The sequence below is a fragment of the Fringilla coelebs genome (assembly GCF_963513975.1).
Source record: "Fringilla coelebs genome assembly, chromosome: 9".
Lineage (NCBI taxonomy): Eukaryota > Metazoa > Chordata > Aves > Passeriformes > Fringillidae > Fringilla > Fringilla coelebs.
The window spans coordinates 7,634,958-7,659,368 of record NC_140067.1 but is presented as its reverse complement, the minus strand read 5'-3'; the positions used below and the strand labels follow the sequence as shown (position 1 = coordinate 7,659,368).

Here is a 24,411-nt window from a genome sequence, read left to right as displayed (position 1 = left end):
TGCAGCTGCTGCAATCCTGCCCAGCAATTGGGCTGGCCACTGCAGTTTGGGATGGTCCAGGCTGTGCAATAACACCTGACAACATCCTGCTGCCGTGAGACTGTGTTGTTCCAATGTGTCCAAGGGACTTGTGGTAGCTCATGGCTGCTGGGAATGGCTTTTTGGATGTATTTGCTGGCAAATGCAGCAGTGTGGGAAGGTGGGGTGAAGGGCTAGGTCAGGCAGGTACTTGGGGTTTGGGCTTCCCACGTGGAGGAGCATTCCTGGTTTGGGAAGACTGGAGACCCTTTGCTTCTTGGGTAGGTACTTAGTGCATGTTAGGATTAGGCAAGTGTCTTTTGCTTTCAGGTGCTGTGGTGTTAAGAGGGAGAAGTGTGTGGGTGAGTGTAAATCAGCTCTGTGCAGAGAGAGCTGCCTGTTTATACCAGGGGATTTGGGCTTCCAGATATTTAATTTCTGGTAACTGTACTTCAGCCTGTTGAAACATTTCAGTTTTGAAAAGCCTCTTGTGGATAATGAGCCTACAGGGAGGCACTGCTCCCAGGGAGCCTCAGACTGGGGAGCAGGGGTGGATGTGGGTCTCATGTTAGCAGTGCAATTAATGAGCAAGTAGGCAGCCAGCATTTGCAAGAAAAATCTGGGAGAGAGTGGAATAAAACAAAGTGAGAGAGAGGTTTTGTTGCCTCCCTTGAAACCAAGATCAAGCACAGCTCACCTAAGTTTAAAATGTCCCGTGTGATATGTCACGGGGTGAGGGACCGCAGAGGGTGAGGTTGGGAGTTGTAGGAGATGGTTCTGCTTTGAGGTCTGGGGTCTGCCTGGAGGAGACTCTGGAAGGGCTCTGCTAGCCCCAGTAGGAACCTTTCAAACCTTTTATGATCCTCCCAAAGCTGTCCCAACAAAGGAGGAGAGGTTTGGTGACCCAGGGAGCTCATGCTGGAGGGTGCCCACCTTGTCTGCAAACGAGGGTGAGAAATGTCCCTGCGTTCACAGTTTGATAGGGTCCAGCCCTCTCCTCCTTCCTGCCCATGTCCTGGGACACAAGGGTCCTCCTGGGGCTGGCAGAGCCCTTCCAGAGCTGGCTGTGGGGCACAAGCCTTCTCAAGGCAGCCCTCAAAGCAGAACCATCCCCTACATCACAGTGGATGTCACCAGCAGGCAAACGGGCAGGAGAAGGGACCGCTGGTAAATGGGCACGAGGGGGAATGGGAGGAATCCTCACACCACAGAGCTGTGTGGGGCCCTCTCTGATGATCCACGGAGACCAAGCTCCTGCTGAAAAACGTTAGTCACAGTCCTGCCTGGCCTCTGCTCCCCACTCACACCTTCTCGCCCCTGTTAATTATTACAAGGGAAACGATGAAGGCCAACGTGCATTTAAGTCCAGCGTGAGGGAGCAAATCCCCAGTTTGCTCAGAGCCATGAGCCAGCAGACCACAGCCCCCACGGAGCTGCCTGGGCTGCCAGGGGACAGCAGAGCAGCCTTTGCAGTGGCAGACATCGTCGTGGTGGTTCTGTACTTCGTCTTTATCCTCGCTGTTGGGATATGGGTGAGTCCCTGACGGGGCTGGGGCTGGGTCTTTGATGCTCCCTGCGCTCCTCCTGGGTACAAAGGGGTTTGCCTGCAAATGGCATCCTCTGCACAAATCATCCCAGGGCCTGTGGAGCAAATTTGGGGGTGACAGGAATCCTTCTGTGAGCTTTCACTTCCACCCCACACGGGGACAGCTGTGGGATCACTCCCTGGAGGTTGTTCTGGGAATGATGCTCAGCTCCTGTGCTGCAGAGCAGTCTCACATCTGGATGTGGACAGGCAGGAGGCAAAAGAAAAGCCAAGGTTGTGCTGGAGAAGACTAAAATGGGACCTTAAAAACTTTGGAAGGATTGTTGCTAATGATTTGTTCGAGTTGTTTGGCGAAGGCCTCTGTCACAGACACCTACTGCATCCTGCTTGGCTGAACTGCTTTTTCTCTCCCAGTTGGTGCATTCAGGGAGGAGTCATTAAACAGGTACAAGCAGCTCCTTTCCAAAGCAGGACAGTCAGGAGCCTGCACAAAAAGGGGCAGCAGCAGTGTGTGGAGCCTGGCATACCCAACAGATCCATAAAATCATTTTGGATCTGTGCTGAGGCCAGGCACTAAGGATGCTCCAGGCTTGGTCTGACTGGAGGAGGGTGAATGGAGGAAAACTCTTGTTCCTGTTCTTTCTCCTGTGCTTCCAGTCGTCGGTGCGAGCGAGCCGGGGCACTGTCGGAGGATATTTTCTGGCTGGACGATCCATGTCTTGGTGGCCTGTGAGTGAAATGCTTCCCTCTGTTTCCTGTGGTTTGAAAGCAGTTCCAGGTGTGAGAGCTGGTGAGAAGACCCAGCCTTTACATATTCTGACTGTAGTCTTGAGATGAAGGGGGCAGATGAAGGATCCATAAGGAATCATCCCACTCACCTTTGCCAGTGGGCTGCAGCAGGGAGCTGCCAGGCAAAAAAGGTAGCTCAGAACATTCAGGGTTTTCCAACTCTCAGTTTCTCTGCTAAAGTCAGCAATAAAAATGTTCCCACTGATGAAAGTTGGGGAATGCTGGCTGCCTACCTGGGTTGGAAACTTCTTGGCTTGAACTCTCCACTGATGTTCCCAAGTCAAGAGAGCATTAGGTAATCTAGGAATGTGTTAGCCTGTAAAGAGCATTTAAGCACTGAATCAAAAATAATCCCTAATCCCAGGACTTTGAGCCCTTGCTATTTAGAGCAGAGTTGAGTTTATTGACTAACGATATACAGGATATAAACTTCAAACCACTGAAGTACAAATCTTCACTATGAAGGAAAAAATAATCTATTGAAGGCGCCTTTTCTTGGGAGTGAAAGGTATATATAAAGATAATTTAGAGTTGGAAAGAAATAAAAATGCCACAGGAATAAAGATTCTTCTCAGCCAATGCCAGACTCTAGAACCATATATCTCTCCAGTGAGTCGCGGGTAATGGAATGCACTTCTCAACCAAAACAGGTTTTTTTCTTTTTTTCCTTTGGCTGTGCATTGCCCATAAATTCACTAGGCTAGATTTTCAGCCTCTTCCACCAGAGACACATACACCTCTCTAAAATCTGTCATTTCTTAAATGTTCTTTAAACTTCTGTCTCAGCCAAGTAACATTTAATGCAAAAGTTTAGCTTCAGGGTTTTCTCTAATTAGGAGGGGGGAAATTAAAAGATACTAAAATTGAATATTTTTTGTCCTCAATCTTGTTCTTTTAAACAAGATTTCTGGGGTTTTTTTCCTATTAAAAAAATCCCCCAAACAAATCCCAAAACATCCTCACTGCTTTTGGCTCCAGCCACAGGTGGCTGTTTGGTACAGGTCAGCTCTTGTCTCTTCTGAACACTTTCAGGTTCAGAGCAACCTTTAATGCTGTTCATTCTCAGATTTGTTTGTCAGAGCTGATTCCACCTCTGCAGCTCTCCTGCAGGCTCAGCTCCTCGTGGCCTTCACCTTGAGTACATGACTGGCTTATCTGCATTTTATTATTGTTTTTATCAGAGTGACAGGTTTCAGCTGTGCATTACACAGCCTCAGCTAAGACCTGATATTAAATTGCAAGACATGTGGAGGCAGAGCAAGGGTCAGCAGGGTCAGAGATGGCACCTTGCTGGCTGCCTAACGAGGGAATGGAGAAATCCACGGCGTTTCATGGACGCTGAGGAATCCGTGGTGTCACCAGGCTCCCCTCCCTCTGCTGTGCCCCTGTAACAGGTGTGCTTCCCAGAACCACTGGCAAAGTGAGCCCTGATCCTGAGATTAAGCTTTGCACTGGAGTGGGGGCAGTGGAAGGGAGCAGGAATGTGCTTTACAATATAAAAGTGTGGGTGAGGAGAGGAGAGCTGAAGGAAAACCCAACTCTGCGTCAACACCCAGCTGCCTAACCACAAGGAGATGAGATCCTGGGGGAAGAGACTTTTGGGGGGAAGTGGGGGGAAAATAAAGAAGTCTCTCAAGGTGAGTGTCCCAGCTCCATCCCTGTGTTCCAGATTGGAGCCTCCCTGATGTCGACCGACGTGGGCAGCGGCTCGTTCATCGGGCTGGCGGGCACGGCCGCCGCCGGGGGCATCGCCGTCGGGGGCTTCGAGTGGAACGTGAGTGCCAGCTCTGCTGCCAACTAAGATGTCACTGTTTGCAAAGGGACTGGGGGTTTCCCTCCAAAATCAGGTGTTTAACGGTGTCAGCAGCAACAAGCGCTCAACTCTCGGGAGAGAAGCCGGCAGACGTTCCGACAGCCTCGGAAACGTGAGATCTTTATTTGAGTTTAAGTGGAATTCACTGGGATTATCAGCTCTTTGGCCTTCCCAGTGGTGCATGGCCTTGTTTTTAAGCTTTAGTCTGCACTTGTGGAGATTAAAATAAAAGATAATGGATGCTGGAAAGGTGCTTGGATAATCACAGGATGCTGGGTGCGGGGAGCTGAAAAAAAAAGGCAAAAAGAAGCAGCATGTGCTCCCATATTCACTGTAAATCCATGAAAATCAGCAACACTCTCTTCAGCTGGCAGCTGCCAAAAGGTGGCACCTCTGGGGTGAACATCTGGGTGTGAAGGCAGGACTCATTCTGCCCTGTTGAAGTGGCCTGGAAAATTGCTACTGACAGCACACAAGAGCATGAGAACCAGGCCCTAGGGGTGTGGTGCTAATGAAATTTCTCAGCTGATGAGGAGTGAGATTAGTGCCAGCCTCACAAGAAGCATCACTCACCTAACTCTGAATCTCTTGCCTACCTCAGCAGAGAGTGTTAGTAGTGCCACGCACCGGCAGGGCCCACCAAAAGCTCTCTCCTGTTTTTTTGTAGGCCATTAAAGTCGCCTTTACATCCTTTGTGAAGAAAACAGAGACTGCGTTCAGCCTGGTGCATGTAGGACATAATATTATTGTTCTCGAAGGAAATCTATTCGAGTCACTTCAGAGGCTCATGAAGACAAGATTGTGTTTCAGGGCAAATCTAACTTCATGAGTTGAGATTAATTTATTTCAGATTGGAGAGAGAACTTACATATGCCATTACTCTCTCCCTGTGCCATGGGACATCATTCAGCTGGAGGGATCATATGAGCATCTTTCACCACAGCCAGCCTCTGCCACTGCAGGAGCCATGGCTGCTCTCAATCAGTCACAATCTCTGCTCACAGGGATCAGGCTTTTTTCTGAAAACTTAAATAACTGATCGAAATAAATGTAAGGATGAAAGAAAATGGCTGGAGACCACCAGGAGGTGAGGTTCGATGATCCAATGGCTTTCATTTACCTTTAAGTCCTCCTGTTTGGGCTTTTGCTAGGAGTTGGAGAAGAAATACATGAGGAATGCCTTTACACTTTCCAAAAGACTCTTCACCTGTGGCAAAGCAACTGAAGTGCCTCTTTATCTACCAGTGACAGAAGCACATCTGCACCAGCCTGCAAGGAGAACATCCCAGCAGAGTCTTGCTGTTGCTTATTTTTATGCTCCTCAGGGACAGTCTGCTGCCTCAGCCTCATCACTTGCTAATCGAGCAACAAACAGATGCTCCCATCCTGCTCTGAATCACTTAACTCTTCACTGCCACAGCACCCGTGGTTTTAAAGGCCACCAAATACACCACCATCTTTCAGAGAACCAGAGCAACAGAATACTCCACCTTGCTCAAAAGAGCAGGGGATGGAAGAGGAGGTGATACCCATGCCAGAGAGAAATACAGGCCTTAAGAGGGGATCTTCAAAAGCTTTTGGCTGAATTGTAATAATTCCTCCAGCTGCTGGCTCATCATCTGAGCAGGGAGAAAAACTCAGTCTGCTTCTCAAATGTGGTATTTTTGGGGTCCCCCGTCATGGGGAGGAAAGATGAATCTGACTCCATGTTCTTAAAAGGCTAATTTATTATTTTAGATATTATGTTACATTAAAGAATGCTATACTAAACTATACTATAGAATAGAGAAAGGATACATACAGGAGGCTAGAAGATAACAATGAAAACCTCGTGACTCTCTCCTCAGAGTCTGACACAGCTTGACAGTGATTGGTCATTAAGTTAAAACAATTCACATGAAACCAATGAAACAATGACCAGTTGGTAAACAATGTCCAAACCACATTCCAGAGCAGCAAAACACAGGAGGAGCAATCAGATAATTATTGTTTTCATTTTTCTCTGAGGCTTCTCAGCTTCCCAGGAGAAGAAATCCTGGCAAAGGGATTTTTCAGAAAATATGATGGTGACACTCAGATACATCACATGGCACTGTACCTTCCTGCTTTCTTAGGGTGGCTACTGCCAGAACAGGGGGAAGAGCTTTTCCCATGTGTTGAGTCCTGTCCCTTTATTCTCTGTCTCTTTTACAGGCCATCTGGCCACTGCTGGCTCTGGGCTGGATCTTCGTGCCAGTTTACATCGCAGCAGGAGTTGTCACCCTGCCTGAGTACCTGAAGAAGAGGTTTGGAGGGCAGAGGCTGCAAATCTACACGTCTGTGCTGTCCCTGATTCTCTACATATTCACCAGGATATCCGTATGTATCCAGCTGAACACCACCCTGGTGTCTAGGGCAGGGAGAGGGCATCCTGGTACAAGGCAGGGCTGCTCAGAGAGAGCTCCTTGAAAGGACCAGCCCTGCTCCCAGGAGCAGCTGCAGTGTGTTAGTGCGCTGCTCTTGGCTCTGTATTGATCATGGAGACCTTTCCTAAGAGAGAGACAGAGCCCTCATTAAACAGCAATGCACAGTGAGAACTTTACAGGGATGTGCAACTAATTACTAAACAGTGTAAGTACTGTGGGCTGCCTGCCTGCTTTTCCTCTTCTATCACATCAAACCTTAGGCATCAGAGATAGAGGAAGGGCTGCTTTACCCCATGTGAAAATCTGTCTGGCAGCATCTTGTAGAGATGAAATTCTCTTAAATTATCATAAACCTGCTGTTATTCTTGTAGTTGAGTTTGCAGCATTAGGTATTTTATGGTTGTTCCTATCTCTTTCTCACTTGTGTGGCACAAAAGGGTGCAGGGAAAGGGAGGTAGGTTCTGGCTTAAGACAAAATGCAGCATCTTTTGTGAATTGCTTGTAGCATTGTACCCTGCTGGTAACCAAAACCCAGTGTACTGGGTATACTAGTATTTCCCCCTTTTAAATGCCATTTGCAAAGAAACAGAAATTATGCTCAGATAAGAACTGTGCCCTTGGAGGGAGAGGAGAGTATTTGAGAGTCCATTACAGGGACTGAAGATGTCAGTCCTTTGTCTCCAGCTGATTATCCCAAGGTCAGTACAAGCCACTTTCACCAGACCCTTCTGAAATATTCAGATGTCAAATTGCCTTGGGAGACACTGACTGGAGATAAAACACTCATGTGGCTCCAAGGTCCTTCTCCCAGGCTTATTATGTCTCAGCTCCTGGGAGGGGCATCGAGAGGAGCTCCAGGCTGGGAGTGTGGGATAGATTTCCCTCTCCAATGGGCAGCTCTTGGTCACGTCACCCACCGCTGTCACCACTGCCTCCAGCTTTGCTCTGTGGGACCAGAGCACAGCCCTGGGTGACAGAGTGAGCGAGGTCTTGCAAAAAGGCACTTAAAGCCTCTTTACCTGTGAGGGATAAAGGGCAGCTCTCTCCTGCAGGAGCACAGCCACGCAGACAAGGCATGAAACAGAGCTGTCTTTCAGAGTGACCTTCAGCAGAGCAGCATTTGCCAGTGCTTTTCAGAGCAGGACCCTGGCCCCCATCGCTGCTGTTTCACCTCAGTGGTTTCTCCTCTGCGCAGCCAATTCACGCGTGGCTGACGGATGTGGCTGGGGGAGTTTATGGCCCTGACAGGTGCTTTCTATTAAGCAGAGCTATTGTTTGTGGAGAGCTCATTTAGCGGCTGGCTGGACAGCAGGCACTTGGTTACAAGAAGGATTTTCCTCCCTGTGCTTTCTGCCCAAGCGTAGGTCAGCAGCCAGGGCACTGCAGAGTCTTCTTGGCTGGCAAAGAAAACAGAGATCTCAATAAGCAGCGTTGTCAGAGGACTGATCCTGCACGGCTGCTGAGCTGGTTGTGCTCCCTGCTGGGAAGCCAAACCCCAGAAGGGACAGGGATTTCTGTGGATTGCTGGCTGTGCCTCAGGCCCACAGAGGTCAGGGGTTGCACTGGCTCCTTTTGAGGTGCTCATTTCAGATACAGCAAATGGAATTCTTGCCCCATCCCTTCCGTCTCCCTTGGCCAAGTTCTTCACCTGTATCTCACCCCATACCAGACTCACAGGTGTCCTCCTACCTTACTTTCCCAACATAAACATCTCCCATATCACCCTCTGCAATTTGGAATGATGCTATCTGTGTAATTCCAGGTTTCATCCGGTTTCTGGTGTCATTCTGCCAGAAGTTCCAAACAAAATACAGGCGATGGGACTTTCTGTATTTCTAGTGAGGTCCTCAGCAGGTATAACCTGTTTTTCTGGAGTTACTCTCATGTGCTGAGCTGCATGAACAGAAAAACCACCTGCTGGCCTTCTCAGATAAACCAGTCATGGTACAAGACATCAGTGACTCTTTAGGAGTCTTTCAAGAGGGAGTGTCTCTAGACCATGAGGCCACCCAGAGGCAGCCCTGGGAAGAATTAGCTCTCTGCTCTCTCCCCCTCCTTCTCTCCTGTGTCTGCCTGTGGATACATGGGCTCTGCTGACCAGAGATGTGTTCACAGTCACCAGAAGAAGTGACAGCTTACACCAGTCCTTCTCTGTGCCAGCCAGGATTCTGTGCCTCAGGATGCTCTTTATTTTGATGACTTTTTAGTCCCTCGGCGTAGCACCTTCATTTTCACCCTGCTGCTCTCCCAGATCCTGAAAGCTCTGACCTGGAGGAAAGTTTTTCCTTACAGCAAACAAAGGTTCAGAGCCAAGAGTCCCAACAGCTCTTCTCCTCCCCTTCCAGTTCACCTTGCTGGTGTCCTCCCCTGTCAGTGCTTTCAGCCGCAGAGGGCTGCAGGCTGCTTTATTAGATTTCACTTGCACGAAGCACTGCTAATGCCAGACTGCCCTTGGTTTTTTTATTCCAGACAGACATTTTTGCTGGAGCATTGTTCATCCAAACTGCTTTGGGCTGGAACCTCTACTTGTCCACTGTGGTCCTGCTAGCAGTGACTGCTGTCTACACCATAGCGGGTAAATAGCTGGTTTTAAAGGACACATTATAAACTGGAAACTAGGATGGAAGTTTCCCATTTCCTACAGAGGGGAAAGAGTATCCAGGGTCTGGGCTGAGGGAGAGATTGCCTCAGTTGCTGGTAGTACCTGCCTTGTCACTCCCAGCTGTTGGAGACCTTTGACTCTTCCCCTCTCCCCTCTTGGCCCACGGGAAGGTGGTAAAGGGAAGCATCACTGTTTCTAGAGGATTTTCTAACACTGCACAAGGCTCTGGGCTCCCTCTGTGCAGGAAGTTACCGCTGCCCATATTTGCTATTTTGTTCCCTTTCTGCAAAATTAGCAACTTTAGCTGTTAAGATGCTGAGCTGCCTCCAAGTTGTCCCATGAACATGGAAAACCTTCCACACTGTTCTTCGTGGGAGAGCTTGTGACAGCTGTGGGCTCCAGAGGACCAGCTCAGTGCCAGCTTCTCCCAGTGGGTCTGTCCTGAAATCCCAGGGCTGGGGCTAAAGAAAACTTTTTTCCCAGGTGAGGTACCTTTTTCCCTGTGCATGGGGACACACTGACTGCTGTCTCTGGTTCTCCTGGCAGGGGGTTTGACTGCTGTGATTTACACAGACGTGCTGCAGACCCTGATCATGGTGCTGGGAGCTCTGGTCCTCATGTTCATAGGTAAGGGGAACCTGCAGTGGCACTGCAGTGGTCCCAAGGCCACTAGATCTTAGCAAGGTGCCTTGACCTATCATGTGTGGTGCAGAAATGAGTCTGAACCACTCACAGAAGCAGCACAAGTCTCATTCTCCAAGCCATCATGCTGTCTTCATCCTTTGCACTAACTGTATGGAGGTGAGGCTCTGGATATCTTCACCTCACTGGAGTTGCCAAAGAACTTTGGGGCATCTCATTCTCAGAGCCAAATTCAGCTCTCATGAAGCCCATGTCAACCCAGAGTAACCCTGCTGACTTCCACTGTTGACTTTTGGAGTTCATGTGGGTGCAACTGGGAGTTATAAAAAAATAAAGAGCAACAAGGAAATGACCGTAATCAGCCTTTGTTTTAAGCCTCTTTGGCAAAAGAAATATCTAATCTATTTTTTTTTTTTAATGTTATTCTTTCTGCTCTATCTTTTGGAGGGTGTATAAGTAAAAACTAGATGCTGATGACATTGCAGGGATGAGGATCATGGAGGTTTTCCTGCATTGATCTTCTTCCAAAATGTATTGTTTAAACCACAAGGACTCTGGGCAAAATCCAGCTGACTTCTGTAGAAACTTTGACTCCAAAAAGCAAGGGTGGAATGAAAAGTAAAGGAGATAAAAGGAAGATAAAAGAAAAGAAATCACGAGACTCAGATTAGATAATAACTTTGCATGATGCAACAGCCTTTAAATCACTGGCATTTTCTTTACAGGATTTGAAAAAGTTGGCTGGTACGAAGGACTTAAGGAGAAATACAGCACAGCAATACCAAAGATCACGGTCCCAAACACAGACTGTCACCTCCCTCGTGCAGACGCCTTCCATTTGTTCAGGGATCCCATCACAGGAGACCTTCCCTGGCCTGGCCTTGTGTTTGGTCTCACTGTGGTGGCTCTTTGGTGCTGGTGCACTGACCAGGTAAATAAAACTTTACCTCGGCAGACAAACCACCACAGTGTTATTTTTAGTCCACCTCTCAGTCTGTCGATCTGTAAGCTGAAAAATCACTGTGCCTCAGTGTGCAGGAGTTGCTACTTTTTTTACTGGTCTAGACCAGAATGTCTCACTCCTTCCACCTTCTCAGCAAGCTGCTAATTTTATGCACTTCCTAGAGCAGTGAGAACAGGTTGTTTTCATCCATCTTTATCCCACCGTGGGCTGGTGAGTACTGGGAGTCTTCGTGCAGTTATCATGACAGGGATATAAAAATGTGAATCTGGAGCTGGCTGTGCTGTGACCTTGAGCAGACCTCCAGACAATATTCCTTCATTCATATTCCCAGATGTCTCATGTCCCTTATTCCTTTTCAAGCTACAAACAAGGAAAGCTGAGTGTGTTTCTCGAGACGTGGTGCTCTGTCCTTTCAGATGGGATAATTATGAAACCCCACCACTGAGCTTTTACCAAAACACCCACAGTCTGCTTCGTTCTGTGTCTCTTGCTGCCATACAGCTGCTGTCTCCAGCCCTCAAGGTGGCTTCACTTCAGTCAAGGGTGAAATTATTCCTGTAAAGGAAATTTCCACGCTGTCCTCTCCTGTAGCCTGTGGACTGAGCTCTGAGTGGTGGCAGCAGGGTGCAGTCAGTGAGGTGGGAAAGTTGTCCTTGGCATGCAAAACACCCTGGGATCCTGTGGGATGAAAGTCATCCCTGAGAAGGAGAGACAGAGAGGATGGATCCTGCTCTCTCTGCTGTGCTCCTCTTTCACTCTCTGCTCCCTTTCTGCTCTGGTTGCAGGTGATGGTCCAGAGGTCTCTCTCTGCCAAGAACCTCTCCCATGCCAAAGGTGGATCAGTGCTGGCAGGATATCTGAAGCTCTTCCCTGTGTTTTTCCTTGTCATGCCAGGAATGATCAGCAGAGCTCTTTTCCCAGGTAAGCCTTCCCATCTTCCTTGACACGGGCTGCCATCCTGCTGTGACCACTAATCCCGCACAGCTCTGCCAACACTTCTACATCCTAGAAACTGCTGCTCTGCAGGCATGTTCCTAGAGATTCCTGTTGCACCAGGGTGTTCCCAAGCCCTCCTCCACCTCCAGTTCTCCCACAGTGGCAGAAATCCCCAGGAGCAGCCATAAGGGGCATACTTTGCCATTGGGGGCATACAACTCCATGCTGTGGACATTGCATTCATCTGTCTATCTGGAGGGAGCCAGTGAAACTAAATTCATGGATCACTGAGGTTGTCCTTCAGATCCTATGGATTACATCCATTTGGTATCTTGGAGAGTTTTAGCAACCTCCCACACAGCTTCATTTATGTCCTGGTGGATCAGGCTAAATGAGCCTCCCTTAAGTCCCAAGGAGCTCTCATTGCTGGTTTCCCCAGAGCCTCCCCCTTTCCAGGAAGAACAACTTGGTTAGAAGGACCACTCCCAGAGGAAAGAGCCCATTTCCCAGATTTCCTAAGCAGGAGTAAGTGAGCCTCCAGCATCCCTGGGAAGCAGCTGACAGGTTCATGGAAACAGTCCAGTTCCCACAAGTGACAAATCATCAGGGATTACAGTTATGCAACGCCCAGGAGAGATTCAGCTCTATCGTGAACAGAATTTCAAAATGTCATCTAAAAGTTTCACCTCTGTTATGTGATATAAAGCCTTTTCCAGCTCCACTCATTGTAGCTGTATTCCACCTCTGAATTTATGTGAAACTGCACAGGGCATCAGGATTTGTTCTCTTGATCTGCAGTGGGGTTTGCACTGACTCCTTGTTGTTTCCCCGTGTTCCCCAGATGAAGTGGCCTGCGTGGACCCAGAGGTCTGCAAAAGGATCTGTGGAGCTGCTGTGGGTTGTTCCAACATTGCCTACCCCAAACTGGTCATTGAACTGATGCCTGATGGTGAGGAACACCCTTGTGGGGCTGGGCTTGGGCCAGGCTCTGCACGGGGGGATCTGGCTATCCTTATCCATCCTAAGGATGTGGAAATGTGACCTGACAGCAGGATGGAAACAGCAGTGCTTGGAGACCCAGGGCCCAGCCCTGATGGCCCTTCTGTGTGTGTCTCCTGCAGGGCTGAGGGGTTTGATGATTGCAGTGATGATGGCAGCCCTGATGAGCTCCCTCACCTCTGTGTTCAACAGCAGCAGCACCCTCTTCGTGCTGGACATCTGGCAGCGGCTCCGCAGGCAGGCCTCCGAGCAGGAGCTGATGATTGTGGGCAGGTCCTTGCATCTATTTGTGTCTCCTTCCTCTCATCATCTGCTCTGAGAGCAGCTTCTGCATCCTCCAGGCTGGGCTCACTGAGAAAAACCTGGTGCCCGCAATATAGAGCAGGAGGGCAGCTTGGGAAAGAGCGTTGTGTTTTCCAGCTTCATCTCGGATAGGGCTGGTGAAGGGGAAACTCTGAGTGTTCCACTGAGCTAAGCAGATTATTGCCTCTCTTCTCTCTAAACTTATTCTAAAAACTGCTTTAAACGTAACTTTTAGAAAAGCCAAAATTGTTCTTGAGTCATTTTCACCAGAGGTCTATAAAAAAAAGTTATTTTTGCATCAGACAGGAGTGATATGTTGCAATTACTTTTTTTTTTTCTTTTTTCTTCCAGGGAAAGTGCAGAGCTGAGCCCCCCAGCTTTCTGTCTCTGTGATAAGTTGTAGTGTCCTTTGCAGATGAGCTCTGGTGCTGTGTTATATCAGGGGGATATAAAGCTCTCCTCCAGACAGGGGAATTTAGGCTGTATTAGTGTGGAGGTTTTGCTCTCCAGTCATGAGCATTAAGGTCCAAACTTTGCTGAGGCACAGCTGAAGGCTGCAGGCAAACTCACACTTCAACATGGCAGAGTGGGTAGAGGACGAGTCCCTCTTGCTCAGCACTATGGGCAAACCTCTGTGGCACACAGTGCAAGGGCAGAGAAAGGTTTCAATATTCACCTGGAACCCCAAAGACAATTTTAATAAGTAGTAAATGAGTTGGAATTTGGCAAAGGCCAGAGACTGAGCACATTTCCTGCCAGGAGAGGTGGCACAAAGATTGCTTCCACGTGCTATCAGCTCCCTCTTTCTGTCATATCCAAGAGCAAGGTCGTTGAAGACCATGCCACACTTCAGGACACACCAGGCTCACAGTTTTCTCTTTTCCTGTGTACACAAGGAAAAGTTCTCAAGAGTGATATGTGGATTTTTTTTTCCTTAGAAAATTTCAAGAGCAACTGAGAGCGTGTTTTGCTGCAAACCCACCTACAGAGTTAGTAAAATTTTATCCTTCTCTTCCAGAATCTTCACCCTCATCCTTGTGGTCATCAGCATTCTCTGGATCCCAATGGTTCAGTCAGCCAACAGTGGAAAGCTCTTTGACTACATTCAGTCCATAGGCAGCTACCTGAGCCCCCCAATCGCAGCCCTCTTCATCCTGGCAATCTTCTGCAAGAGGGTTAATGAGCCTGTAAGTGAGGGGTCAGCAACCAGCTGATACAGGTGTTTAACTTGATAAAACAAATGGATATCTCTTCCCCCAGTACTGAGCCTTGGAGACTGTCTGAGCTCAGAGTCAGTCCAGCTCAAGAGTGACCATGGGACAGCCTTTCCTGGCACGCATTAGGGGATCTCAGCCCAGGCTCTGGTGGGTGTGGGTCTGCTTCTGAGAAGTCACTGCAAGTGGTGCTTTTTGGCAGTCCCATTTGAGAGCATGAAAGGGAAGTGGCTCTGCCATTTAGGGATGGAGTGTCAAAGGCTCATTGGAGGAGTGTTGTTAGGAGGAGATTCTTGCATTGTTTGTGCTCTGTGTGCTCCACGTTCAAGGACAACGAGAGAAAATTAGGATTTTTTACCTGAAAAAATTCTCCTTTGATGCACCTCAGTGTGGATTTCCATCAGGCATAAAAAGTCTTGGGAAAGAGGGAGAGGAGAGGGAAAACTACAGCCAGAGGTAATTTGCAGTGACCTTTTCTCTGTGCTTGCCTTTTCTCAGGGCGCTTTCTGGGGCCTCATGGCTGGCTTTGTGGTTGGTGTGATTCGGATGATCATGGAGTTCAGCTACAGCGCCCCGTCCTGCGGGGAGGAGGACAGGAGGCCAGCTGTGCTCAAGGACGTGCACTACCTCTACTTTGCCCTCATCCTCTTTGTCCTCACTGCCATTGTCATCGTCCTCGTCAGCCTCTGCACTCCCCCCATCCCTGAAGAAAAGGTAAGGGACTCGCAGCAACACACTTTTCCCAGAGTTTGGATATGAAATTCCCTGAGATCTGCCCTTCCCTGCTCCTGCAGGGTGTGCAATGCACATGCTGCCAAGCAGCCCTCGCTCCTCGGCTCTCCCTGCTCCCCAGATCACAGAGTGTTAATGCTGCTGAGCACTGAGTGCTTCAAATTGAGTGTGAGTTCCCATGCTGTGCCCAGAGCTGGGCAGACACCACAGCCCATCATAACTGCTGTAGAAAGAAAAGAAGAAGGGGAAGAAGATGAAATCACATTACGGAGCACTGCTGAGGAGGAATTAAATATATCTAATTGTAGCATCTAGCCTGCTTCAGCAGAGCCAGCATCAATCTTGCAGGCAAACAAGATTAATATCTTTTGCAACATGGGCATTTAGGAAAATAACATTTTGTCCCAATGTGATCTCAATTAAATTTAATAACTTTGAGGGAAGCGCAACTTTCTTTTACTTAGCACATTAAAATGGTGCAGGGTTGGGAGGTTTTATATTATAAAACCTTAAAGCTACTCTTCCCAGCCCCAAGTTTTAAAGCAGCTGCCAATATAACAAAACTACCTCTCGGCAAAGGTTACTGGGTAGATTAAAAAGAGCTATTTTTTCCTGTCTAACTGCATGAGAGAGAAAATGCTGCGATGGCATCAATCTGTTGCTTCCTCATAACTTGTAAAGCATTAACCAGCTCCGTGGATGTTTGATGGAATGTTATAGGTGTCAAAGAGACCCTGCTCCTGAAGATTACATGAAAGCAGGTGCTCAGGCAGGGGAGAGGAGGGGGGAGAGAGGCTGGCTTTGTGTCTGCTTGGAGATAAACTCTCAGCTTTTATTAGCTATCAGAGGATCCACATGGGAGAGAGAAATACTGGCAAGGAGGCACCATTAGTTCTGCTGCTTACGTTGTTCATGACTGCTCAGGGGTGGCCAGATGGTTGCCAGCAATTAATTACTGTGGTTTAATGAGTTCCCACTTATCATCTGACCTGTGATAGCTAAACATGTGCAGTGCTCCCTGCCCACAGCAATAGCAAGATAAGATGCATTAACACAGCGCTGGTGAACAGTGAGCATCAAACCAGCAGCTCAGGAGATGGAGAAACTGGCCCCAGCACCTCCAGGCTTTTTAGTCTGGCCTCAGAGGTATGAAAACATTTCAGGCATCTTCTAGGAGGGGCATTTCAGCATGGACCCCACTATAAAAGGATTTGAGAAAGAGAGGTTCCGATCTTAGATTCCCCAGGGGAGATTTTCAGTGATATTTCTGCTGAAATGTGTGAGTTTATAGGTGCTGAATGTAAGTGACCTTATTTAACACATTCTTCAAAGAGGCAGGGGTATGGTCAGGCAGGGCAGGATTCTGTCTGAAGCAGCTGTGTGCAGTTATCCCAGAGGAACAAAGGATGAGAGGTGGCCAGGGAGGGAGGAGAGCTTGCTGCACTGGCCAGGAACTAACATCAGCTGGGCTTTTTGGGGTAAATGTTCTCAACAGAGGTGCTGAGGATAGCCTTTTGGTGTGCCATGGACCCCACACAGTGCTGAGCTCAGTGCTTGACCCCTGTGTGAGAGATTCTGTTTTAGAAAATGAATGAGAATTAATGACACTGGACACAGAGACCAATCCTCTGATATTTGTGATGCCCATCCCATGTGCCCCCTGCCCCTCAGTACCTTCCCACCACAAGGAAAATGGGATGGACTGCCAGGAAATCCGTGCCACTAAGGAGCAGCTCATTTCCTCTTTCTACAGCTCAGTAGGAATGGGAGAGTCTGTCCCCACTTCTTCTTGTCTGATTCCATTCAGTTTCTGCTATTTATCCCTGACCTCAACAGGAGAGGTCTGCCCTTGTTCCTCAGAGAACAGCCAGAGGAAGGTGTGGGGTTTCACTGAAGTGGGAGACAGCACTGCTGGGTTTCTGCCTGGCTGGCAGGAGTCTGAGTGGGCAGCACTGAGACCAAAATTTTTCATTTTCCTGGGTCAGATTCACCCCAGGTTTTGCCCTTGACATGAGCAGAGGTGTGGGTTTGGACCATCTCTTCTGCTGACGTGGTTTCTCATGGCTTGCCCCTCATCTCCAGCGAGTCTGGGGCTGTGCTGGCTCAGGCACAGAAGTGTTTGGGGAAGGAAGGGCAGGAGGTGGAGATCAGGGTAGATGTGCCAGGCTCTGACTGTCTGGGTGGAAAGTGGCACCTGGCCTTTGTGTTTGGCCATTGTTGCCTTGGCATGGAAGAGGGCAAACCTGAGGTGAAGAGCCTGAGTGTCCCTGTGGCAGTGGCTGGGAGGGGGATGCTGTGCTGGGTGTCCTGGAGCTTCCTGGAGCTACTGGTCAGTCAATTCCCTTCCTGAGCCTTGGGTGTTCCTCCCCTAAGGCTCACATGGGGCTGGTTCTGCTCATCCTTAACTGCAGTGCCTGGGGATGGAATGATGAAAGACGTGGTACAAGAGCTAGGAATTGTGTCATTTGTTTTGTCAAGCAAAAAGAGTAGAAAAACAAGGCAGCAAAGCCAAAGCTGAGGAAATACAGTGATAGATCATACCTCAGCAGATGTAAATCACCGCAGCTCCATTGCCTTCAAAGACCAGGAACAGCTGTTGAGCACAGTTATGTCACTTTGCACCAGCTGAGGATCTACACTGGACAACTTTAAATATTGAATCTCGATGCTTTTGAGATAGCAAATGGGCAAAAGGAGAAAAGAGATTTGTATCTGATGTTAGAGTGGTACAGCTAATGTTCCTGGCTTTAAATGAATTACAATCTGAGAACTGCAAGCTGTAGCATTTTCTCCTGCTGTTTTGGACACTCTCCCATCCCTGTGGTGATTGATGCTGTGCTGGAAAACAAGTATGCAAGGAATTTGTTTGGTATGCTCCAGAGTTCATATGTCTTCATTGTAGGTAGTCCATATTGTGTCACGCCGTCCTTGAAAACCCTGCAAAAGAGCTTACAATTAAATTTGAGACTGTGAAGCTGAAACACAACTGTCAGGTGCCAGATGGCATTTTGGAACAGAAGGATTTATTCTAGTTTACAAACAACAAAAGGAAAACTTTGCTGAGTTCTTGCAAACTCCCTTGCCCAAGGAGACTGGGAGGGAGAAAAGGGAGGGGAGCAGCCCACAGGGCACTGAGTGCTGCACCAGCTGCCCGGGGGTCAGGGCTCACCCAGACAGGCTGAGGGATTGGCAATTCCACTCTGGGTTTGGCACGCTCTCCCCATGTCCTGAGGCATGGCTTCAGCTGGGGTGCACAGCTGGGGAGGAGCACCAAGCCCACCTGGGCTGGTCTGAGCCCACCCTGAGAGCCCTGAGGTGCTGCAGCTGGAGATCCCACAGCATCCCTGGGTGGCACTGAGAGCCCCAGAGCCCTGGGGTGCTGCAGCTGAGCTGCCACAGCATCCCTGGGTGGCACTGAGAGCCCCAGAGCCCTGAGAGCCCTGGGGTGCTGCAGCTGAGCTCCCACAGCATCCCTGGGTGGCACTGAGAGCCCCAGGCAGCAGCTCCAAGGTGCCAGTCAGTAAAGCTGACACAGCTCCCTGCAGGAAATTTGTAGTGAAGCATTTTCCTGCTTTCTGCAGGCACTGCCAGCACCTGCCTGCCCTCCCCATCCCTCTGGGAGGCTGTGCCAGGCAGGGCCAGCCCCACGGAGGCCTCCTGGCCCCACAGAGCTGCTGCTCTGCCCCACAGCAGTGGCAGAGAGCAGAGGGGGGCATCCCAAGGGGGGCAGCCAGCCCAAACCCAGCCCAGCTCACAGCTGCAGGTGGTGTGGTGTCACCAGGAGCTCTCTGGGCTGGTGGGTTGCTTTACTGGCCAGGGCAGAGGCACCAGCTCCTGGGTGGGGGGATGCCATGAGGTTCCCTGGGTCTCTGCTGCTTCCCATTGGGAATTGCATCTCTCTGGTGGAGTCCAAGCCACAGGGACATCCCAACCCTTGGAGATTTTGCTGCAATGTGCAGAGACAGTGGTTCAATGACACATGAGGAGAGAAAAGGAAAAAAGTTTCAGAAATCCTTTAGAACCCTAAAACTTTACTATGTTCCAGTGACATTTCCTAAATGATTAAAAAAAAAAAAGCATCCCTGAGAAAGATGAGGATCATCAAATCAAAGCAATTTAGCACTTCATGACAAGAAAGATTAGCCCTGCCCAATGCTCATCTTGGTTGAAAATGATTTAAATAAAGCTATAAATCTTCTGGAAATTATGCAACATTCTGTGTCAGCTGGAAGCTCCTGCCTGGATTTGTGTGTGCAAAATTCAGAAACTGAGCTCACGTTACTCTGTAAGTGACCCATGGGGGAAGTTCATTTCCATCCTGGGGCCTGGGTGTGACTTTGCCTGCCCTGCCCTGTCCCCCCTGTGCCAGGCTGGAGGGGCAGGGCAGCTGCTGGAGCTGTGAGCTGCCTTTGGGAGGATGGATGAGCCTGTCCCTGCTGCCTGGCCTGCCCAGGGCAGGGCTCAGGAAGATCCTGGCCATGCCAAGGTCAGCCCCAGCAGCACCAGGCAGGGCTTAACCTCAGCTTTTCAAGTCCAGCTGGATGGTGCCAACCTTCTTACCCAGGTTGTGGGCACCTGTGCAGGAAGGAAGGGAGGGAAAGTGGGAGATCACCCCAAAGAGGTCTCAGCATCACCTTGGACCCGTGCCCCCCAAGGAGGGAGAGGTCTGGGGGGCCACACTGGGACAGACAGGCAGTGACCACTTTCCCTCTGTTCCCCTTTGCAGCTGGATGGCCTCATGTGGTGGACCAGGCACAAAAAAGCACCTGCCATAAACCTGGAAAACAGTGAAGCAGCAGCACAGACTGACCCAGAACAGAATGAGAAGGACCTGGGGGAAGCTGCAGCTTCAGAGGACAAGGAGGAGGCAGGTAGGGCTCTGTCTGTGCACAAACACTCTCATGTGCCTGGGAGTGCCCAGCCAGCATCCCATAAACATCCCCAAAGTTCATGAGGGACCACCTGGTCCATTCTCTGGAGCTGGGGCTTGCATTTGCAGTTTTAAGGATGTGACAAACCAAGTGTTGTGGTTCCTGGTCCTCCCGACACACCTCGATGTCACACCCCTCTGAAGGGCTCAGAAGAGCTGAGATCCCTGGAAAAAAAGAGCACCAAAATAGCAGCAGAGTCTGAGGGGACCAAGAGACCCTGGGAGCAGACATGGGCACTTTGTGGATGCCCTAGAATGAACCCACAGGCCTCACTTTTCTCATTTCCATGATGCCAACAGGATCTTTGCATCTTCCCTTAGGATGTAAGCCATGGTTAGAACTCAGACCTTAAATAGCTCTGAGTGCCACCAGAGGTATTTAATAGGAAGGAAAGCAGAGCAAAGTGAGCTGAAAGAGTTGTCAGGGGACAGAACAGCAGCAGGAGATGCTGCATAGGCTAGTTAGTTTCAAAGTGGACAGAGCTTTATTCTGCAAATCTATTAAAAAATGCAGCTTTATGGTTTTGAGCTTAACCTTCGAAGGTTACAGAGCAGGAGCCTCAGAATAAAGATGCACACAAGATTCCTTCACTTCTTCCATCTCTGCTGGTCAGTCCAAAGGACACTGGAACCAATCACAGCCAAGCTAAACAGAAGTGACACCTAAACAAATCCCTTGATTTTTTTCTTCCCCAATAGAGTAAATTTGGGTTTAAGTTGAATGCAGTTGTTCAGCATTACTTCTTATTTCTTATCAATTCCTAATTCACTTTACTAGCTCAGATTTTTATAAACAAATACCTTGGTATTTTGGTTATTAGCAGAGATGAGGAAGGAAATGTGAAACACAGCAGTTGACAGTTTAATGAGGGTTTTTTTCTCGGTAACACCTTTTTCAAGGCCCCATAGCATCCTGTACTTCAAAATTTGGAAAGAACAGCAAGTGAAATACACCCAGCACAGGACTGACAATTAAAACACACACTTCACCTGGCATGCCACGTGTAATAAACAAGCTGGGATCTCTCTAAATGGACCATCATGCTGTCAGGAATTTTTAAAAGCGGATGGAATCTGTGTTGGGGAGGAGGGGGAAGAGGTTTGTTAATTAACTAATGAGTGAGTGGTGCAATCAACCCACTGCAATCAGGCTGTGCTGTACATGGTTTAGGGAGAAGTTTTTTCCTTTTCCTTTTCCTTTTCCTTTTCCTTTTCCTTTTCCTTTTCCTTTTCCTTTTCCTTTTCCTTTTCCTTTTCCTTTTCCTTTTCCTTTTCCTTTTCCTTTTCCTTTTCCTTTTCCTTTTCCTTTTCCTTTTCCCTTTCTTTCTCCTCCTCCTTCTCCTTCTCCTTCTCCTCCTCCTTCTCCTTCTCCTTCTCCTTCTCCTTCTCCTTCTCCTTCTCCTTCTCCTTCTCCTTCTCCTTCTCCTTCTCCTTCTCCTTCTCCTTCTCCTTCTCCTTCTCCTTCTCCTTCTCCTTCTCCTTCTCCTTCTCCTTCTCCTTCTCCTTCTCCTTCTCCTTCTCCTTCTCCTTCTCCTTCTCCTTCTCCTTCTCCTCCTTCTCCTTCTCCTTTTTTCCTTTTCCCCATTTGTTTCTTCTCCTTCTCCTCCTTTCCCCTTTTTCCTTTTTTTCCTTTTCCCCTTTTCCTTTTTCATTTTCCTTTTCCCCTTTTCCCTTTTCCTTTTCCCTTCTTTCCATCATCTTGTATCTCCTACGCAAGGTGCCCCTCAAGCCCCACTCCAGTCTGACCTCCAAAGAACTGGGAGAAGGGAGTGAAGAGCCCCAGTAGACTCCAACAGGCAGGTTTTGGTCTCTTCCTTGCAGCAGCCAAACGTCCCTGGTGGAAGATGGTGTTCATGTGGTTCTGTGGCCTGCCCACCAACCCCACGCCCACCCTGTCCCCGGAGGAGAGAGCAGCCCTGGAGCACAGACTCACCAGCATCGAGGAGAAGCCCCAGTGGAAGATTGTGTGTGACATCAGTGCCATTCTCCTGATGGCCACCAACATCTTCCTCTGGGCCTATTTTGGCTGAGCTGGGGTCAGGACTGGCGTGGCTTGGGTTGCTCTCACCTTGCTGTCCAAGCTGGGAGCATCGGGTGACGGAGCAGCACAGCCCTGCCCTGCTGGGAACGACTGTGGGGCTCAGTTTCTCCAGGAGGGGTGACCAAACCTCAGCACTGGTCACATCTGGGACACAGGGGATGTGTGGGACAGCACGTGGGACAAGTCAGGAGGTTTGGGGTCAAGTTTAAGGGTGCAAAGCTGAGCCCAGCAAGGGGCAAAGGCTTTGGAAAGCCCAGCCCAGCAAAGGGCTGGCTTTGCACTGCTGTGCTTAGGGGAAGGAGACTTAAACACTAGCAGTGTTTTTTTACATGGTCAAAATTCAGATGGGATCATTTGGGGACCACTGGATTAACTCAGCAGTGACAACCCTGACTCCCACAGCCTCCCCACACCTGTGTGAGACCTCTCCCACCCACCCCACCCCTCTTTGGCATCAGCAGGGGGTGCAGGGGGCTTCTTCCTGCTCCCCAAGCCCCCCGTCCTGTCCCTCTGCTGCAGAGGGCTGGGCTCACCCCAGCCTGCCTGAGCCTGTTTGCTCTCAGGGCTGGTGCTGCCCCTTCACAGCATTTTCAGCAATAAAGGTGCCTGGGTAACCAAGCAGTCCTGGCTCTGGGTTATTGTGGTGATCTGTCCTGCTCTGACACACAAAGGGCTCCCTGGGACCACAGTGACCTGGCTGTGGCAGGGGAAAGAAATATCCTGCCTTGGGTCCTGGATCAGGATCTCACTTGGGCACATTTGGGCTTTTCTGACCCGTCTTGGTGCCACCACATAACGTGGCACAGCCAAACTCTTTGGAAGCACCAAGAGACAGCAGCACCCACTGCTGAGATGTGTGCCTGGAGAAGGCTGGAAATGCCCCCAGGGATGTGGCTCTGCATGCAAAGGGCAGCTCCAAGTCACCATGGGTGGGGGGAGGTGAGGGCACACCGAGAAGCACCATAAAGATGAAGAAAATGAGTCATGAGCCAGCAAGGAGGGAGGAAACAAGGCTCAGTTTCCAGCAGGCCCAGGAAAGCTGGGCTATGATTTCCCCCAGTTTGGATGGAGCTGGATGGGGTCTGTGCTGGCCCCATGCAGGTCAGTACAAGCATTTGCTTATTCTAAGAGGAAAAAGTAGATTTCCTTTGAAGAAGGGAGCTCTCAGCACCATGAGCTGCCCATGGGAAGAGGGACATGACACAGAGCTGGTCTTGCCTTTCCAATACTCAGTTTCAAGCAGGCAGTGCCCAGATTAGAGGGTGGCCTCAAAACATCTAGAGAAAATCAAGTTACCAGCAGTGATTAATAGCTGTCAAATGTCTAATAATAACAGGTACCTTTTTAGTCCATTTAGTGATACCAGGGCTCTCACCTCCTCAGCCTGGGTCACAGAGATCCTCAGCAGCTCTCAGCTCAATGGCTTTATTGGCTTTTTTGGACCACACATCCCCTTAAAGCATGGGAAAGCAGGATGAGGAAAACTGGGGCAACTTTTTCAACATTTGAGATCATTTTTTTCCTCTAAGAAACATTCAGTTTTGTAGAGAGTACTTTTGCTAAGCCTATTATTTTTTAAATGACAAAATATTTTTGATCTTTGATTACGTGATGAGTTCTTCCCATCTCACCCCGCGGATCCTTGAAGTTAACTTTTTATTTAAAATAATAATGCTGATGTTGGTTAAACAAAATAATGCACTTTGAGAGCTGTGACTGCATCTCTGAGCTTGGCCCTGACAAGGAGTGGAGACACCCACACTGCCAGATGCAGCCAGCTGTGCACCCCCAGGAGGAACACATTTCATGGGTAGGCTTATGTGACTTCACTGCTCTGCTTTGAAGCACTGAAGTGAAACAAAAGAGAAAAGAATGATTGGGGAGGGGAAGTCTGAGAGGTTTGATTGAAACAAAGCAAAGTTGCCTCAAAACATCTTGACCTTTGCTTGTGTTTTCTAGGAAAACAATGTAATTAGCTAAAAAAAAAAAAAAGAAAAATTAAAACCAAATCAATCAAACAATGGAACTCCAGCTGAACAGGAGCACTGTGCAGGCTGGTTGTGGCAGCAGGGGATGAGTTGTGGTGTCCTAACAAGAATACATTGCTCTCAGGCTGTAACCAATATCCAAGTGCATTGGCAGCAGATGTTATTAATGATGCCAATACATATTTTCTTATTAATCTTCCATACTAGGCTTGTGTCTGTCTGCAAATGATTATCATTCATTTTCCTGACAAATCTATCAAGATCATTTATTACTGTTCGGCAAAGGATCTTCTTTTAAACAAAGATTAATAACATTGCATTTTATCTGGCTGGCTGAGCCAAAGGAAATGAAATTAACAGTGAGCCCTACAAACATGTCATCACTTTAATTTACCAGAAAATATTTTAAAATGTTATTTAAAAGAATATACGCTGTGGTGGGCACGGTTTATTACAAAGGGAAGGAATCAAACGGCAGGAGTTTCAGCA

The 24,411-nt window shown here is 48.8% G+C and overlaps 1 protein-coding gene across 1 annotated transcript; it reads left to right on the top strand.

Moving 5' to 3' along the window:
* Nucleotides 1–1,421: 1,421 nt before the first annotated feature.
* Nucleotides 1,422–21,923, top strand: SLC5A9 (solute carrier family 5 member 9; the record flags this gene model as incomplete). The annotated part of the gene is made up of 14 exons (XM_084211261.1): nucleotides 1,422–1,550; nucleotides 2,222–2,293; nucleotides 4,023–4,127; nucleotides 6,360–6,524; nucleotides 9,041–9,146; nucleotides 9,720–9,800; nucleotides 10,541–10,746; nucleotides 11,565–11,700; nucleotides 12,557–12,664; nucleotides 12,837–12,987; nucleotides 14,036–14,204; nucleotides 14,730–14,945; nucleotides 19,690–19,834; nucleotides 21,715–21,923. 14 exons carry the CDS (start codon nucleotides 1,422–1,424, stop codon nucleotides 21,921–21,923), a joined length of 1,998 nt encoding a protein of 665 aa, XP_084067387.1.
* Between the last annotated feature and the right edge of the window lie 2,488 nt (nucleotides 21,924–24,411).